General features: G+C 40.8%; 2 protein-coding genes across 2 annotated transcripts in view; both read right to left on the bottom strand.

Annotated features, from left to right (window-relative positions):
• rem2 (RAS (RAD and GEM)-like GTP binding 2) overlaps positions 1-3,391 on the bottom strand; it is a 30,796-nt gene extending 27,405 nt beyond the window's left edge. The window contains exon 1 of the mRNA XM_022205119.2: positions 2,775-3,391. Coding sequence (XP_022060811.1) covers positions 2,775-2,786 — 12 coding nt within the window. The 5' untranslated portion in view covers positions 2,787-3,391. The remainder of the gene's footprint in view (positions 1-2,774) is intronic.
• Positions 3,392-3,591: 200 nt separating this feature from the next.
• On the bottom strand, positions 3,592-17,338 carry si:ch211-119o8.4 (somatostatin receptor type 5). The gene is made up of 2 exons (XM_051953218.1): positions 13,520-17,338; positions 3,592-12,258 (listed from the first exon to the last, which is right to left on the bottom strand). Exons 1-2 carry the CDS (start codon positions 13,924-13,926, stop codon positions 11,532-11,534), a joined length of 1,134 nt encoding a protein of 377 aa, XP_051809178.1. The 5' UTR covers positions 13,927-17,338; the 3' UTR covers positions 3,592-11,531.
• Between the last annotated feature and the right edge of the window lie 3,269 nt (positions 17,339-20,607).

Raw genomic sequence — 20,607 nt, 5'->3', positions numbered from 1 at the left:
AACAGGCTGCAGATCTACCTGTAACGCTGCCTTTTCTAGTCGGCATTATCGCTGGAGAGTGAGGGGAAAGGTGATTCCACTGTGTGTAAAGAAGTGGGAGGTGTTAACAATGAAGGTGAGACAAATGAATGGCAGTGAGAAATATGCTGATAAGGATGCAGACTGGAGGAAGGTGGGGATGTGAGGAAGATACAGGAAGAGACAGAATATAGTATAAAAAGATGCAGAACGACATCTGGTTGAGGTGGAGACCAGAGAAAAAGAAGATGAGGTATTTATATAGAGAAGGAAACACAAGGGACAGGGGAAAAAGACTCCATCTGTGTGGAATGACCGTGTGTAATAAGTGTAGTCAGGTGGCTCCACTCTGTATGTTGTGTACATCAGCATGACTTCACATGAATATAGGTCAAAAACATAAAGCCTTGATCTAAATCCTGAGTTGTTTCTAAAGGGGAATATCTGCTGAGGTTTTTTTCCCCCCAGAACAATAATTTAGCTGTAAAAACTGTGAGCGTGGGTAAGCCTGGTGTGCAAGTGTGTGATAGTGTGTGTGTGTGTGTGTTCTGCAGCCTCAGCAGGTCAACCATGGACGACCCTCATCAATATTAATACAGCAATTAATCTAGCTTCAGCAGCACCGCTGGGCATCTGTGACTCGGTGTCTGCCTGTGGCACAGCTAAGTACAGTACTGGCACTTAATTAAAGGGGATTGACACAATAACTGCAGCACACTAGAATATAATATAATCCAGTTCAGCACCACCATCGAGGAAAGTCTCACAAATTACACTGAGCTGCACACCTCTTATTCAGAGGCTGTCATCAAAAACTAGGTTAGTTTACCCCGGCGATGTCATACCGGATTGGATTACATTGTTAGATTGCACCGGTGTACTTAATGAACTGGGACCTTTGCTTCATGAAGAGTTGTATGAGTTTGAGCTTTCACAGCTTCCTTTAAATTCTGCCTCCTTAACTTAGCATAGCATTAGCAGCATTACATACTGTAAATATGCAGTCGAATAATAGTAGAGAAATATATGTATTGCACAGCATTGTATTGTATAGTGCGCTTCATAGCATTAAATGTAAATGTAGTGCAGAATAAAAAGCAGAGTAAAGTTTAGTGAGGTGTTTACTGCCTCATACATTATATACTGCATAATGTATAGCAGAATACAGTGTTATAGCATGTACAGTATAGGTTAGTAGACCATATTACAGTGCACTGTTGTGTAATGTATTACTGTATATGGCATATGACACAGGATATAAAACAGGTTATTGCATCATGTAGTATAGTATAGTATAGTATAGTATAGTATAGTATAGTATAGTACTGGTTAGTATAGTACTGGTTAGTAGAATGTATAACAGTGTGTTGTGTATACTACTGTCTAATATAGTATATACCCATGTCATGTTGTGCAGTGTATTATTGTGTATGGTATAGCAGAATACAGGCTAATATATAGCATTATCATGTGTAGCATGTTGTTGTATAGCATAGCATAGCATAGCATAGCATAATATAGTATTATAGTAAAGTAGGCTATATAAAAGTGTGTTATGTATACTACACAATATAATGCAGTTTATTGTCATTTAGTCTATATATAGTAAGGTGTGATACAAGTAAGTAGTATATCTAGTATGTATAGTATAGTATAGTAGTATAGGTTGGTAGGCAAAATAACAATGTGTCGTGTATACTACTGTATGATATATAACAGTGTAGTGTTTTATACAATATATATACATTGATATGGTATAGTATAGTATAATACAGTATATAGCAGTGCAATATTAGAGTTTACTGTTATATACAATGTCACAATACCCTGTTGTGTAGTGTAAAGTTGCATAGTATACAATAGTAAAGGTTAGGAGCATATAACATGTTGTGTAGGCTGATCTGTTTGTGTACAGTAGTACTGTTGTTGTTGCTAATGGGTAATCAAGGTGTGGCTGCTGGTGACAGTTGTGTAGCTGGTTACACACACTCTATCACACGCGCACCCACGCACACCTCAGTCAGGTATTAGGTTAATTGAACGAACAAATCAATTAGGCTGCATTTATTGTGCGCCGCGCTCAGAAGAGCTGCACACGCAGAGCCCGCAGCCTGTGACCGCAGGCTGAGCTGTGTGTCAGGGGTTAATCTGCTTCTCCCGCCAGGCTGTGGAGAAACTGGGCCAAACAACAGCGCACAATACAAAATTCATACTACAGGCAGTGTTTTCATTCTTTCATCTTTACAACCCCATTTACACAGTGACACTCCTGCTGCTTCAGCCTCTGCAGGCTGCTAACTCTGAGCTCCGTCTGCTGGACTTTTCACTCCAAACAGTGTCTGTGGAATTACATGGAGATAAATGAGAGATCCAAGAAGCGACCAGCTGGCTAATCATTCACAAGGATGCCCAGCAGCAAAGCTTGAACCATGTCACACCTATTGGGGGTCAGAAATTATGACAGATAATCTAACAAATAGGGATTAAAAATGTTACAAAGCACATAAAAAATGCGTAAAAGTAGCTGAGGCGCACTGGAAGTCCATGCGATAATGAGATTAACAACTAAAAAACCATTAGGGAGCAACAAATGCTTCATATTCTACATTGGATTGCCACATGTAGACAGTGTAACTGGGAGAAACCAAAGTGTGCAGCAGAAAAAAAAAAGATCAGAGCCTACCAGGTGTGTTTGGTCTGCCTCGGCTATTGTGCAGAGCGCACAGACTGGAGGTGGAAAATATCAGTCGCCTTACCTGGTCAGCCATGGTTATCAATGAATCTTCTCTTTGTGGAACAAGTGCTGTGTGCTTCAAGTCATCTGTGCTGGCTGCAGACCAGGCATCACTCTCACAAAGGCGGCAACGCACGGCGCACAAAAGAGACGCACCACGATCTATTTGACATGTTGTTGTTCTCCCCCACTCCGGCGCGTAAAAATCCCCCTTTTTCTGCCCACTGGGAAGGAGAGGCGAAAAACTGGTGCTAGTAGTAGTAGTAGGATGGATGTGGATGGACAGGCTGAACCTCCGCTTGGAATATCAGGCGACTTCTCAGAGGAAGAAGGAAGCTATCGGCACCACCACACATCCTCTCCTGTCCCTTTGGAGTCCCAGCGGCCAGCAGTCACTGCGCCTCCTTCCCCACCTCCAGTTAATACCTGCATCCCCCTCCCTCTCTCTCTCTGCTAAGTGTGTGTTGGGGGCGCGTCCTTGACCGAGTAGGATGGAGTGATCTTCCAGTGGGTTGGATTGGAGGTGGAGGAAGGGAGGGATGAGGAGAAGGAGGTGAAGCCCTGAACCTCCTTCCTCTCCAGTATAAATATCAAACCAGACGCGCAGGTTCCTCCAATCGCGCCTTTGGTTAAACACCAGGTTTGGACTTCTCTCCAGTGCGTTTCATCCTGGATGGAGGCTGGAGCAGCCGTCCTTGTGGCCGCCAGAGGGAGGCAGAGAGACAATGAATGTTTGCACAGAGAAAAGAGGTTTAACAGTGAGGACTCCACCTTAGACAAATAATGTGAAGCAGCTTTCAAAATGATAGAAAAAACGATGTTTTCGCCCTATTTGCAGAGAAGGAGATCAGCTGATGAGTTTATTTAGGATTTAAAGGAGCATTGCATCAATTTTACACATGACGGGAAGTTTATTGTGTGGACCGAGAGGTGGTATTGATGTAATGGATGCCTCACAGATGAACCTACACTGTAAAAGAAGGGGTGCCAGAAAACATAAGTAGAATAAAAAAGATTAAACATCTGTAGAAACTCTAAAATGATCTAAAAAAGACCTTCTGACTGATTTAAATTTAGTAAAATTGTATGGCTCCATATATAATTGCGGGACTTTTACAAGGGTTAGGGTTACCCTTACAAAACATATATATATATATATATATACATACATACATACACATATACATACACACACACAAACATATATATATATATATATATATATTTAAATTGAACTGATGTATTTCTGCAACTGTGAGTTTTACAGGGTTAATGGGTAACACCCAATTTATCATTTCTTTCCCCAAAAAAATTTACTTATTTATTATGTATAATGTAACAAAACTGGCAAACTCTTCAAAAATTACTATGAAAACTAAAGATTTTCTACAGTGTAGGTTTAAACTTGCTGATTGACTGAGGCCATTCTGTGTGGATTGTATTTTTCCTCCTGTGCCAACATGACTTCCTCCTACAGTCCAAGACCTAAAGCTTATCCCCCGGTGACACCGGGTGAGAGGCGGTGAGCACCCTGGACAGGTCACCAGTCAATCACAGGACCACATGCTAAATCCCCCCAGCAAAAACAATAGCAGGTAACCTTGAATTGAAAAGCAATAACCTCCCTCCATCCTTCCCTGCAGAGTAGTTTCCAGGGAGGGGAGTTCCAATGCCAACGGAACACATTGTGACTGTAAATTTACCTCACTGGAAAATTCATTGCTTCGATTTATTTCCAAACCCCCTCTTGGTCTGACAATACCTCAGTCTCATGTCACATCTGTCAAACATGAGAAACACAATCAGCATTACACGTCATGTCTGACTGTCACATTCTGTCCCTGAGTTGAGCCTTTTTTCGGTCACGTGTCAATCCAAGTTTACCGCTCGCAGTGACTGCAATGAGCCGCAGAGGACACTGAAAGCGGTATATAGAAGAAAAAACATTTTATAGGGTTGTGTAAGGATTCCAGACTGAAGGTCGCTAAAGCTCCTCAGATACATAAAAACAAACAAGCATGTTGTTGCAGCTGCTTTTAAATCAAGTCTTAACGTTTATAATGATGTCAGCCTCCAAGTCAAGGTTATGTCTGCGCTCTCATTAAACACGGCTCACTTTAATGCCTTCTGATGCTAACTCTTCATATCTCCCCTTTTCATTCTCATTCAAAAGTCCTCATCAGTAAGTCTTTTGCCTCCTGCCATGCATGTTAAAAATCCCCATTATTACTCTGTGACATCCTGTGTTAAGCATGCAGACGTTGATGTCTGGTCTCATTGCCATTTGGAAGCTGACCTGAATCATATTTATTCTCCTGAATTTAAAATGAATCCAGCCTGAATGAAAGTGCTCCACTCATTCCTCGCTTCCAGTGAGAGGAAGATTGGAGTTCCAACTTTCAGGCCAGTAGCAGCGAACACTTGGCAGTAATGTCAAGAAGCCTGGTTCCCTGGCATTATTCCAGCTCTCAGGCAGCTGCAGTGTGGATATTTGCTATCGGGTCAAGATATAATTGCAGAACTTTTTGGAACATAGTTGGGAGGTGTCATTGTTGACATTGTTGCTGTTTTCAGGCTGAAAATCAACATGGCCGCCTATAACCAAACACCACATGGCATTTTAAGAGAGATTCTTCTCAAATATTATATATACAATTTGAGTAAAATTGAAATGTAAAGTTATTTATAAAAATATTGTCGTAAAACTGTGATCTGGAATTAATACATTTACTTCAGAGGTGTTTTTGTAATGGGAAACTTAGTTGAAAGTGATTTCTTGGACACAGATGCAATTTGTTATTTTGCATTTTCCATTTTATTATGAAATTCTGACGTTATTTACTTGACATTTTAGTGATATCCAGTCATTTTTTATTAAGAAGTAACTGTTTCCATAATAAATTACTATGGAATTTGTAAAGACATCACCATAATGAACAGAAAAACATGAATTTAATCGTAAAAACTTTTTTTCTAACAGTGTGTGTTCAGTGAGTTGCCTTTTAATCACATGGCAGATTGAAAAGGGTTAGCATCTAGCTAAACGTACAGAAGTGGATTATTAAGTAGCTAAAAGCAAGTATTCCCTGAGAGGAGACAAAACACTATTTAAAGAGCCTAATTTTATATTTTCAGACAGAAAACGCTCCAGCTCAACTAACACTCATGTATCAGCTTCAGGCAAATCCTTCTCTTGCTATTTCAAAAACCCACAATTGAAAACAGGATTTGTATTGCTGGCTTCAGCACACTGCCTGAGGGGAGTCACAAAACTCAGACCAAAAGAGGTAGAGTTTTCAGAACTACGTCACCACAACTTGTCGAGCAGAAACAAGCTCTCAGATTGAAGCGAACACCTTAACAACGAAGATGCTTCATTTAGCCACGTAGGTTAGTTTCTCTTGTGGCGCTGAAAAGACCGAGTTTCAGAGCTGTAGCAGCATTCTGTGTGAAAGGCGTTACAGCGGGGTGACAAAGGTGGTCATACTTTGAAGGTACCTTTAAATGCAGAAGAAGGATCCAATTATTCTAATATTACAACGTACTATTATGTTAAGTATTTTTCCAGTCTTGAAGCTGTCTTAAAGGTGAGTTGGTGTGCTTGGACTGAAATGAGTGGTGAGAAATATGGAAACAAAGAAAGACGCAAAGCAAAGATGTGGAGTTTTAACATTTCAAGGCATGAGAGCAATATTTCCACTGAAAGAAATTCTATAGATGTAACTTTGATATCACAAAGATGATTTAATCAACTACTAGAGAGAGATTTTAGGTTTTTACTATTGATTGTTTTGCGTGTTCAATATTATGTTGTCCTGTCTGAAACTTCATCCTGGTCAGGCTTTCCAGGATATACAGTACCTGCTTTAAAAAAAAGAAAGATTTTTTGGACCTCTTCAGTACATTTAGCCGCTGAGGGGCCACACCTTGGTGGAGACCAAACTGAAGGAAAAGCAGAAAGACAATATTGTACCTAAATCCATCAAGTGGCCAGAAACACAACACAAGAATGATAATATTGCTCTATAGTTGCTAGATGTATAAAGTTGCAAACAGGTTTTCCATACTGACTTAAAGTGTAATATTATGTCAGTGTTGTGTTTATAACATTTTCGGCCCAACCAATCCCAAGATTCACTGCGTATCGGTTGGATTTTTGAGAATATGGTGGACTTTGCAAGTGGAGCTTTAGCGAGGGAAGATAATATGTTAATAGTAAATGTTGGGTTAGTTCCCTTTCCTCCAGTATATGATAAAGCAGAAAAGAAAAAAAAGAACTTTCTGCTCCATCTTTTTTCTCCAGATTGCCACTTCTGTGCTCAACATACAAGAACTCAAACTCAAACAGTCGGTGATGCAAATCGGAAGTCTTTTATCTTTGCAACCTTCAGAGGCATGGATTTATTATTTAACTTATTATTATGCATCACAAGATTACAAATGCAGTCCTTTTATGCTACTCACAAAAAAGACCAATTGTTTAATGTTTAAATAATCAAGTATTAAATATAAAACATATTTCCTGGTCACGTGGAGCATGAATTCAGTGATCTCACATTCAGTCTCGCTCTTATGGCGAGTCAGACAGCTTCATTCTTTCAGCTGTAACCTTGGAGTTGTTGGGAACAAGCAAAAAACAATTATAAAAACATCATTCAAACTGATTAGTAGGCTCAATGCAAATATTATGAGGTCAACATATAGGATGTAAGGCTTTAGTGTTTTAATCAGTTTCTAGTTTTGGGATATATCGCTCTTCATCTATGCAATCTTTGAGGAATGCTGATGACATTTTTCTAGGAGAACTGATTGGTCAGAAGGCGATGATACATTCAATGTTAAACCAGAGCAGGTTAGGATTTCAGCATGAGCTGCCGTGGTGATATGCACTGGTAAGAAGTGAAAGTCAGACCTGAAGTTAACTCGATAAAGCCAAAATCTGCTTCATAGCACAGGGATAGTTACAGTGTAAATGTGTTTAAATGTACAAGAGCAATGATGAAAGGAAACATAATGCTGCAACACACCAGCAAGCATGTAAAAATCCCCAAATTTACAAATGACGAGTTCAGTGGTTTAGTTTATCTCATTGACGCAAACATAAAATTAATTCACTTTATTCAAAGCCATTCAAAACAAAAGCAACAAAGAAACTCTAGTTGTTTTTTTTCCTTTGAAGTGCATTGAATTTGTTTCTGACAAAACAACAAAGTTGGTGTCAAATGAATGAATTCATAATAAACGTGCTCTAAAACTTCTTTCCATTATTTTCAGTTCGTATGGTTGCAGGTGTATTGCAGAGCATCAGTCATGCTATGTGAATGTCCTGGCTAAAGGCAGATTTGTGAATAACTATGTGACCACAACTTTGCATTTAACAGCACCCCCCTGTGGGATTTAAACAGTGCTCAATGACCTGACATGCTTTTAAGGCCATTAGGTATTTAGTGTGCGGTCTTACTGTCACACACAGAATCAGTACCTCTTCTAAACACCCTTCCAGACAATGAGAAGTCCCTTCTCTTCTAATAACTATCTCCCGAATCCCGATTATTAATCTTATCAGCTTCACTTTGGGGCCCATTTTCCTCACCGTTTGGGCTCACAGTGTTTATTAGGAGTACATCAGGCCTCCAGACACGTCTGGGCTTCAATAAACGCTCTGAATGGAAATGGCAACGATCCTCTCTGTGGGCCCACTGAGCCTGACTTATATTTTAAGCTTTCGCTAATCTGCAGACTTAATTAAGTCTCATCAGGGCATCAGGGCTCGCTAGTGCCTCACGCTGCATGAGAGGATCACAGCGCAGACAGATGACAGAGATAAGTGCTTTCATTAGCCACCAAGACGGTATCGACAACAAATGCCTGGTCCCCGCTAACGGCAACGCTGTGGTCTGCTATTTGAAGATTCAGCCTTCCAATCGGGGCGATGTCAGAAGGTCAAGAGGTAACCAAGGCAGGATTTATGACCGGACTGGTGAGGACACCCGCAGGAGCTGAGATATTATACGTGTTTATCATCATCACACGTCTGCCACCTGCAGATTGAGATAATGAGACACCTGGAACTGAATTATTTTTACTCATCCAGTGACAAGTGTTATAAATGAATATTACTGAGGAAAATTCTATTTGATTGCACTCGTGTGTAGTTGGTAGAAGGTTTTAGGGCAGTGTCTCAACTGAAGTGAAAAAGTGGAGCCTATAAAAAACATGACACAACATTTGAGCTGATGAAGAAGTTCTAAACCTTGGTAACATGTCCATGTGGTGTTTTTCTATCTTGGAAGGTATACCATCAGTGAGATACTCAATCAATGCCAGTTTGCTGGTGTTTCCACTTTGAAATTGCAGTGTACACGTCCATCCATCCATCCATTCTCTATACACCGCTTTATCCTCACTAGGGTCGCGGGGGGTGCTAGAGCCTATCCCAGCTGACTCGGGCAAAGGCAGGGGACACCCTAGACAGGTCACCAGTCTGTCACAGGGCTACATATATAGACAAACAATCACACTCACATTCACACCTTCGGACAATTTAGAGTGATCAATTCACCTCAGCATATTTTTGGACTGTGGGAGGAAGCCGGAGTGCCCGGAGAAAACCCACGCATGCACAGGGAGAACATGCAAACTCCATGCAGAAAGATCCCAGGCCGGGATTTGAACCGGGGATCTTCTTGCTGCAAGACGAAAGTGCTAACCACCAGGTTTCAGATGGAACAAACCTAAAGGACCAATCCTGTCAACTATTACTGTTCTTCAAAATTGGATTCTGGTTTGAAAATGCATGGTTGAATGACTATAATATTACAACTAGCTATTATGTTTTGTAAAGTATTTACACAGTCTTTAAGCTGGGTTGTAACTGAGTTGGTGCTTGGACTGCCGTGAGTGGTGAGAAAGGCAGGATGTAGAATTACATTTAAGCCATTTCAAGGCATGAGAGGATTATTTCCACTGGAAAAAAACCTACAGATGTAACTTTGATAACACAAAGATGATTCAATCAACTACTGGAGAGGGAGTTTAGGTTTTTACTATTGATTGTTTTGTGGGTTCAATATTGTATTGTCCTGTCTAAAACTTCATCCTGCTCAGGATTTCCTTCAGTAGGAGATTGTAAACCTCACTGGGATGTATCTGGTTGTTAAAAAAGATCATTTCTGCTAATCATTCAGAACAGGTAAAGGAAAAAGGAGTAGCTAGCAGGGTCACACGTAAGCCCATAAAATCACAACCTGTCAATAATATAACACTGGCTTTTATATGGACTCAAATAGATATGAGATCTTAATTATAAGAGGTGCTGGTAAGTGGATTTATTACCTTCAGACAGTGCAGACCCTTTTGTTTTACCGTTTCTAATCTGTATGCTCACCTAGCTGGTGTAGCTTCAAATGTAGCAGACAAATATGGGGGCGATAATGCTCTTCTCCGCTAATGCTCCACAAAAGGGCAAATTAACAAAACCCCCAAATGTTGTCCTGTTGCTTTTCACATTCAAATATTAATTCATCCCTCTCCATTATTCTTTTCTTGGCTGCAAAACACCCCCATTATATAATATTTCAGGGCAGCTCAACTGATTCCAACTTCCAAATGAAGTCACACCACTGCTCTACATATCTCAAACTGAATGGCCTGACAACAAAAAAAAATCCAATTACTCTCCCTCAGCCAATTTGTCAAACAAAGCCCCTGACCATGGCAAGTACTCGACATGCCCTTTACATTGTGATATTAAACCACTCCGGATGCAGATGGGCTCCACTTGTTAAGATGTAATTTTTTCCACGCATTCATCCTCTGATGTGATCCTTTGTGTCAAATCCCTGTTAAATAAGCACTTCTCTGCATTCAAGTTCAGAACAAAAACAAGTCAGCTTCCGTTAAAGGTTCTCATAAGTCAAGGAGGCGTCTTTTCATAAGGTTATAGAGATGACATTGAATTTAGACAATGCTGCTACTGAGCTTTACAGGGAGCTTTCCAGGCATGGCACACTGTGTCCCCTGTGTTTTTGCTCTGTCAGACAGCTTAGCAGTGGGGTGATGGGATTGCATTTTCTTTTCTTAATCTACCAGATGATGTCCTGTGGCCGCTTCCAAAAACACAGCACAGCTCTTCTCATAATGTGCACATCCTATACGTCATACTTATCAGATGCTTTTTTAAATACCTATTTAGAAACTCCACTGAGATTTTGCTTTATATTTGCTTGGATGTTATGTCAGTCAGTGTGGGCTCACCAGATGTCCTTCAGTCCCTGAAAAAGGCTGTTAAGACTGCAAGTTGAGGTCCCATGTGGGAGCTCTTAAACACATTTCTTTAAGTTCACTGACCTGAATTTGTATATGACGAAGAGATATAAACAGAAACTGCTTTATGTGGCTGTAACATTTTCTTTTTAATCATATCAGTTTTCCAGCTCTCCTCCTCTGCAAGCTCCTCATTGCCAGAACAGTAAGTTGCTTTGTGGCTCTGGCACTGGGATGAGGAATCTAAATCTTGTGTTTTTTATGGCACACAGCACATTCTGTTTATGATACACTGCCATCTATTTGAGAGCTTCTCACACTGTTGCCAGGAGCCTCTTTATATGCATTACAAGAGCAAAAAGGATGCGACTATGACCACAGAAGCATCTAAACAACCATGATAGCATGTAATGCGAGCCATGTCGTGAATCATATATTTACAGTGTTTCTTGGGAAGGTAAATATGAACAGTAATCTCATGGGAGCGTATGAGTGAGCACAGCTGTGTGAATCTTTACTGAGTCAGTCTGTGTGTCGGGGTTTGGTGAGTAAGTGACTCTGCTGGAGGTTGAGCGATTGGCAGGTGTTGGGGGGGAGGAGCAGGAGCGATCTGCCAGCGCTGTGCTGGTTTTTTACCCAAATGCTCTTGAAGGAAAGAAGGCAGAAGAGCCCGGAGCTGACGCACAGCCGGACGTGACAACAGGAAGTACAGTGGTGGGTTCCAGCACGGTGCTAGACACACCAACAAAATGGCCGTCAAGGATGCCACTTCCCACAGCAGGGACACACTCGTTGGTGTTTGCTTGCTTGACTCCGGCGTGGTGGCTGACGAATACAATGGAGAGGAAGTAGAAGGCAGCTTACCTCCAAATCTGTTAATGGGAGAAGCTGCTGAGCTAATATAAGGAGACATGACATTGACAAACTCGACCGCATAGTACGGCAACCAGCTAACTGCAAAAACCAGTGTTGAACCAATGAGCAGGGCGGTAGCTTTCTTGTTGCGTCTGTCCGCAGCCAGTGTTCCCCTGCAGCGGTGGAGGTGGGAGATGATCAGGCCACAGTTGATGGCGATGCAGAGGAGAGGGGCCACGTAGTAAACAAGGAAGGCAGGAACCAGGAAGAACAACCACTCATCTTGGCCGACTGACCATGTGCAACCGCCATCAAAGTGGACGTAGGTGACCTTTGGTAACGCCATGGTTAATGAGACCAGCCAAATGGCTACAACAACATATAACCTGTGGGAAAAGGAGTCAGAGAATATGTTTATTTATGGTGTAAGACTATATACACAAGTCTGCTGGGAAAGATTGACATCAACTCAACTCCAGATTCATAAGACTTGTGTTTATGTTGAATTTGTAGCATATGGCTAATTTCCAGTGTCTATATGCATCTGAAGGCGCCTTTACTTTAGCAGAATCAATCACTAAATCTAAAAATACTACTAACATGTGAGCAACAAAAATAATGAAATATTTTCACATCATCTAGCACACTCAGAGAAACATCAGCATCCATCTGAGGTTGTGTCTTATCACCCAATGAGTACAATTCCAATAGACGCTCTCCTTTTAGCTCTGTATTGTTCTCCACTACTTCCAGAGTGAAATATCAGAGTGTTTAGCTCCACCATGTTGCCCACATACATTCTTCATACCATTTGTGCCAGACGTTTGTGGAGCTTTTAGGTGCTCTCATGAAAGAAATAAAAGTTTTCTTAAGTAAAAATGAATGAATGCAGGAGATGTGAAGCAACATTTCACGTCCTTGTTGCTTATTTTCAGTTGAACTTGATGTTGAGGCTGGTTTATCAGAGAGTGTAAAGCTTTGATTCTAATTCCATGTGGATCCACACGACAGATGCATAGTCGTTTTGTTATTTTACTTCTTTTCTAGTTTGTGAGATTTGGCTTGGAGGACTCTTTGTGCAGTAAGTATTCTGTGCATGCACACTACTGCCAAACATTTGCACTTTTGCCCTTGTAGCATAGTTGCTATGCAGACTGTCCATGCAGCCATAAATTTTGAGCTGCGGGCACATTTCCACAGAAAGTCTAAATGAGAAAACGAAATTTAGATCACATTTTGCCTACTCATTCCACCCACCCAACACTGACCCAGCGGTTGAACTGAAACTCAACCCAGCACAAACTTCTAGTTCTAATTTCTTAAATGTGAAATTTTTCAGAACGTATCTTTTCTGCACTAAAACAAAGGAAAATTTGGAGTTATGGTGATTTATAGGTTATTATCTTCTGATTTTACTGTTCCGGCCAACTTGTGATCAAATTGGGCTGAATGTGACCCCTGAACTCAAATGAGTTTGATTAGAGGTCTAGAGGCAATATAAAAAAGATATCCCTTGCAGGGGCATTAACACTCTAAGGGATTTTACCTGGATTGTCTAATGATAATAATTTTAAAAAAAAATCATCTAATTACATAAAGGTTTTTTTACTTTCACAAACCCACCTCCACTTGCAAGATGATACTCACACTTGTGTCAGAGTAGTAGGTGGCCTTGTCCGTGGTGCAACGATGCGATACCTCAACACCGACAGCGCCGCCAGGCTGAAGATCTCCACTCCCACCGTCACTGAAGTCATGAATCCCAGGAGGACGCAGGTCGCACCGCCGAGCTGCCAGTTCTGGAAACTAGCGCTCAGAAGCACACATGGCAGCGTGAGCAGGGCGCCCAGGTCGGCCAGGCTGAGGTTGAGGAGGAGGACGGAGCTCGGCTTGGAGCGACTGCGGGGGTTCCTCACCAGCACCAGCCACAGCAGGAGGTGACCTCCGACCCCCACCAGGAGAGAGACCAGGCTGACCATCGGCAGCACCACGGTGAAGGAGATGGTGGTGTTGGTGGAGACCACGTTGAAGAGGAGGTTGACGATGGCGGGCATGGCTGCAGCAAATCTGACAGAACAAGATATCACTGTGGCAAAAGTCACGAGAAGGACAGCTGAACAAATAGAGGAACGAAAGAGGAGATGGAGCACGAAGATTCTGAAACAGGTTGAGATTGGAAAGGCCAAGGAACAGTGTGAAAAATTACAAATGAGATGAGACAGGACAGAGATGATGAAAAAGCAAAGGAGTAATGAGGAAAAGGATATTTAGAGGTGAAGAACTGCCAACAACTGTGAGCACAAGGTAGGCAAAATCAGGAATTTAGAGAGGCACGCAGAGTAATGATGATTTTGAAAGCTCATTTAAATAATCAGCTACCTCCTCCTATGTTTTATTCATGTCTATAATAGTTACCTCTGATTCACTTGCAATTCGGAGCTCACCAGGCCCTTCCAGTGACTGTCAAGCCTGATGATTCATTCGAGATGGTCTGTCTCTCAGGAGACTTAAGCAACAAACACTCAGAGTGACATCAGCAGGTCTCCTGCATCACGACAGCTCACCTCGACTGGCACAGACAGACGCATCGCACAGACAGAGGAAGGAGGCTTATTTGTTCCCAGGGGCATAAACAACACACTAAAAACTAGTTGTGGAAAGGAGACATAAAAAAAAAAAAAAAAGTGCGGTCTTCGGTAAAGAGCAGGCAGTTGTCCAGAGTGGAACTGTGCAAGTAAACAAACCTCTTATCCCCACAAGTAAACAAGCCACTTACTCACTGTTAAGGAGATGACTCGGATATATACACAGTGACATTTGGAAAAGGCTCTCTGAATAATCGATTTTACATCAGGATATGAGCAAAAAAACAAACATTTGCCTCGATCTTTCAACACCAGACACATAAACAGGAATACAACAATATATTTGAGCAGAGGGTGACCTCGTGAATCGATTCAGCTTTTCTCCTTTGCCCCACCGGTGCATCCTGAAGAAAACCACAACACTTTGAAGACAGATTAAATTAAAAGCTCTTTAAACACACTGGGAGCTAGGAGTCTTCTCTGAATAAAATTCTTGACTGGCATCAATTGTGCAATTTCTTACTCAGTTACTCACCATTCCAGTTATTAGACTGATCCCAGTTTTGATCATAATCAGGATGTGTCAAACTCTGGTAATTCATATTCTCAGACACAAGACAAATAATAGTAACCCAGTTGCTCAATATTACACACTGTTTGGGAAGGTAAATGTGATATTCCTGGATTTGTTACCTTACATGATTAAAACTGTGACTGTGTAAAACGAGACCACTTTACCTCAGCATGATTAAATACCGATATGGAAATATTAAAAATGTCCTCTGATCGCCCAGCTGGAGGGTGTTTGTTGGTTTATTATTCATCTTTGAACAGGCTAGCTGGTTAGCCAGCTCCCAAATCTTCCAGTGTTTTTGCCAAGCTAGGTGAATCAGCTCTGTAGCTACATAATGTGCAGGTGTATGATAATCTCAGTCTCTAAAAGAAAGCAAATGAGCGGAAATGTCTGTGTACCCTCTCCACAGTAAAACACAGGTGTCACCAGTGAATGCTTCAAGTAAAGAGCAGCTGCAGTATGTGGTTCCATTAGCATTAGCAGATATTAAAACAGGTGTGACATTGTGTAAAGAGGGTGAAATATGTACGTTAGATAAGTAATCTAAATCCAGTGGTTCCAGAATCATTTTCAGACTCCATAACTACAGGCAAAAATGAAATAAATTGTGTGTAAAGTGTCTAAAAATGCAGAAATTAAAGGTTATACAAAGACTCAAAGTCTCAAATTTGATGTTTTATGGTGCATAGCAGTCTAGTTAAACACTGCCCACGTGGTTTCTGGTGGTTTTTCTGGTCCTACTTTTAGGAAACAGTTGCAAGTTTAGCAAAGCACAATACTCATTTTAATGAAAACTGTGTCTGTTTCTCAGCAGCTCCACAGATATGCTCTTTAACCATTAATTGTGACATTGTCAATGTAATCTAAAAAATGCCAGAATGTGGTGGTGGGATGCATCATTACTCCCACTTCTGTCATAATCTGATCAACTGTGTCCATGATAATATGTGTGTGAGGGACAGATGGACGAACAAATGAACAAACGTTTGTTCATTCCTTCATCCATCTGTCCCTTTCAAGCAGGATCTCACTCAAACTTAACATCCCTGTCCAAATTTCATCTTTGGGGGTGGGTGATAATGTGAGCTTTACACGCAAAGCAAAAAGGTCAAGCGAGCCAGCTTAGTTGGTGTTTTTGAACACAGTCAGCGCTCGCTAGAAACTGTTTATGCTGAATACAGTCATAAATTAGTGCTCTGCTTCTAGCCTTACTAAATTTTACTTCACACATTATAGCATTATTTATATTTTTCTTGCCCCTGTGGTTTTATTAGTGCACCAGCAACCAAACGTAGAGTGAAAAGCAGGAATAGTGGGAAGGGGATAAAAAGGAAAGAATGCAACATAACAGATGAGAGACAACCAAGAACAGAGAAGTGATGGGAAGTACAGAGAAATACGCAACACAAGGCTAAACTAATTGGGTTTAATTTTAGACACATTGACCTCAGGCTGAACTGATTTTGAAATTGTGACTGGCTCCAGGCTATTTTCAGTGAAACCACTTTCACTCCTCGGTCACAGTATTGATTTACATTCATCTGTAGCATGAAAATCAATCAATCCAGGCAGTAGGATTTCAGAGGAAAAAGCAAAACATGGGTAAGAATGTGCAGTGGAACTGTTTACTGTTTTGGGCATTTTTATGTGGACTGATCTGACTTTCTTCTCACTTCACAGCATCTCCGCACTGCTTCAATAAACCAGGTTGTTAGCTGTGGGCAGACTTCCAGCCACTGTAGTTTGACATGCTCCTGGACTAGAAAAACCGTGATAATCTGGGTTGCCCTCCTCAAAGATGTCCGCTTTTAAGTCCAGAAGACCATTATAGTACCTGCTAAGCTCAGTAGCTAGGCTAAGAAGCTATTCACTCATGTCACTATTACCGCCACAACTATTGTAACATTAGTTGATATAGCTTTGTTTCACATAGATGCCAAGCAAATTTGAAACAAAACAAATGAATAAACTAGGCCACATCGTGTCGTCGTCTATCTATCTTCAAAGTTGAAGAAGAAACAAAACTTTGTTAATCTGCAAGAGAAAATGAAGAGATGTCTTCAGAAATTGTTTTCAGTCAAAAAAATTAGAATTATTCTTGATCCTCAGCTAGTATTAGTCATGTTTCATGCCTTCCGGAGATTAAGACAACAAAAGAAGCAGAAACAGCTCATCAGTCAAGTGAGTTAAATGTTAGCCAAGTCAGAACTTATTCACAAAAGGTGTTTCCATCTCTCAGTATGTGCATTAACTTGTTCTGAAAAAAGTCAAAAACCACCTCAAGCTACAAAAAACTATTACAAAATATTATCAAATTATGTTGTTACACATAACTTTTTTCTAATTCAACAATTCCTATTTCAGAAAGCAAAGGGAAACACAGCTTACAACTGCAGTATACTGATTGTAATCATTGTGTAAATGATATGCAGAACAGCTTGGTTATGAAACTGAAATAAAAAATATATCCTTTTTTATGTTATAGTATGTATGATTGGTGTTGCTGTATGATGCTATTCTGTGGGAATATGGATCGAGATTTTTAGGAGCTTCTGCAAGATGAGAAGCTGAAATATTTTGGTGTAACAATAGCACAGAACAAATCCCTCTGTATATTATGCAAATGTTTAGAGGCACAATGTTCTTTGTGGACCAGGTAATCTAATTATCCTTTCAGCACCAACGGTTTTATTCATAAAAAGCATGAAATTGAATTCCAAAAGCACTATATTTGATTTATTGGTACTCTTAGATGTGGTCCAATACCAATCACAAATAGCATTTAAATGCAAATTAAATAAATATAGTGCTACACTGCTAGAGCAATAATTGGGAAGTTAGTGACTGAACACACTGACCCTTAAAGGGGAACTTTGTTTTTTTTTCAACCTGGGGTCTGTTTTCATATGTCATTTCATACATGTGAGTGGTTGAAAAAAACCGAAGTTCCCCTTTAAACTATTGTAGACACAGTGGTAATTGTAATGTAAATATCAGAAAATACTAGCAGAGTACCTCAGCAAAGTCAAACCCCAAGTGGGTCAAAGGAGAAACCAAGAATTTAGTGCAGCGACTCTCTGACCCAGGTGTGGATTGAAGGTGGAACTTAAAAGAAAATGCAGAGTTCTGAAAAGCGGGTCAGAGCCAGAGGGAAACACAAAGAGGATGTTAAATGTATGCGCCTCACTTACTGTGAACGGTGACCTGCTCCTGGGAAAAAGCCCTCCGCTCAGCATCGGCTGATGTGCTGTATAAAGAGCAGAAAGTGAGGGCACACACCTGCGTTAGTCCCTACATCCACTCCCACCTCTTGACTTCCCATGCTGTCCTTTAGCCATGCACACACACACACACACACACACACACACACACACACACACACACACACACACACACACACACACACACACACACACACACACACACACACACACACACACACACACACACACACACACACCTACAAACACACACATTTGTACTTCTATCTTAGTGAGGACATCCATAGGCGTAATGCATTTCCTAGAGCCTTACCCTAACCTTAACCATCACAACTGATTGCCTAAACTTAATCCTTACCCTAACCCTAACCAAACCTCAATTCATACCTGTTCTCTAAAAACAAGTCTTCACCCTCAAACATGGCTGTTTCAAAGTGAGGACCGGCCAAAATGTCCTCACTTTGATAGTTAAATGCAGAAAATGGTACTCACCATGTAGCAAGTACAAGAACACACACACTCGCATTTTAACACTCTCCCATAAGGTGTCAGGATAATGAGCAAAAGTATTAAACAAGTGATCCGCTGCCTAAATCAATGAGATAATGAACACATTCAGTGTCACCTCTGTGTATTTCATGATTTAGGTTTGGCTTCCTCTTGCAATAACAGCAGAAAGAAAATTATAGACAGTACAATCTGCACAGTTTGGCTGAGGTTCTGTCTTGTTTTAGCATGAAAATAACTGATCCCTGACATCAACTTCACCCAGCACCTTTGGAAGGCATTCGGAAGATCGACTGTGACCCAGGTTTTTGCCATGTCGGCGCCTAGTTTCACTGATGGGAGCAAATCAGTGCAGGCAAGTCCCAACAACACTAACTCACAGAGCCAGATCCCAACACTGCTGTGACCTAAATGCTAACGTATTCATGTTAAAGGAACCCTGGGGAATTTCTCTGCTATATTCATATTCAGTGTTAGACACCAAAATGCATCATGTCCATCCCTGTGCTTGAACAAACATGATGAATGCACATCCTAATGCGTCTCCTGAATTATGTACATGTTTACTAGTTTAGTTACTAGCTAATGCAGCAATATGCATTTCTTGGTGCCAATCCTGTACAGACGTTCAGTACACCACGGAAGTGAGTACACCCCTGTGCAATATCATCAAATGTCAAGTGTTTTGAAATGGTATGAGTTCATGAAAATGGTATTATTTCTAGGCTGACAAGTTAGAGTATTCTCTTATGAACCATCAAAAAATTAGAAAGATTATACTGAAAATATTAAAAGCAATAATAAAAGTAGGAGAACCTGTGATTACTGGAACAAAATTAAGAGCTTGTTCCAATCAAAGTGCACAAACATGGTTATAAAATGACCAGTGAATACCAGAATGCTCTCAGTTTTGGACCTATGTATGTCTATGGACATCATGAATAACTTTACTAAAGAACATGGCGAGAACCTTGATGAATATTGGCAACATATTCTTTGGTCAGATAAAAGAAAGACATTTTTTGGCTTAATGGGGTCCAGCATGGTGGATAAGAACCTGTCCAGGGCTCCCACAGTGAATGAATAGTCCTGACAGTGAAGCACGGAGGTGGGAGTGCGATGACATTTTTACTTTTGTTCAATCCTGTGGCTATACCAAAATACTATCTGAAGGCTGGCTCCCAGTCTGCAGAAGACTGTCAGTAAAAGAATATTCCAGCATGATCTTGATCCAAAGCACACTGCCAAGTCACACCAGAGTTTCTAAAGAAAGACAGAACAAATACTACACGGTTCAACTGAGGTAACACAAGTTGGAATCATTTGACATTTTAGTGATATTGCACAGGGGTGTGCTCATTTCTATTGTATACTGTATCATAGAGACTGGATCCTAAACTCAGTGAGTAAAACATTCATGAAAATCAGTAGCAAACACATAAACCAAAGTTTTCTAGCTGAAAAATTAAAAACATTGTGACAAAAAGAGCAATAATGCCTCCATCCTGTCAACTTTTATAGATCATTATATTGATGGAGCTTTGTTGCCATTGGGAGCCACCCAGTTAGCTCAATTAGCTGCTCCATTAGCTGCTTCACAGTACTACTAGCAGTGACAAACTCCTCAGGTTACCTTTACCTTGCTGATGTCGAGCTGGTAACTTTTTATTGCTCACTCTGCACAATTAATCTAATTTTAATCTCAATCTCGATTTTGGCTTCCCTCAGTTAAATAACCACGATCAACTGCGACAGTGACGTTTAAAATTCATGCTCTGCTTCTCCCTAAACTAACAGCCAGCCACCTGGGAGCAATTGAGAGGTTTTGGCTTCTCTTTACGGGAGCTG

The sequence above is a fragment of the Acanthochromis polyacanthus genome, chromosome 9 (assembly GCF_021347895.1).
Source record: "Acanthochromis polyacanthus isolate Apoly-LR-REF ecotype Palm Island chromosome 9, KAUST_Apoly_ChrSc, whole genome shotgun sequence".
NCBI classification, from domain to species: domain Eukaryota; kingdom Metazoa; phylum Chordata; class Actinopteri; family Pomacentridae; genus Acanthochromis; species Acanthochromis polyacanthus.
This window is presented reverse-complemented; position numbering and strand designations above follow the sequence as displayed.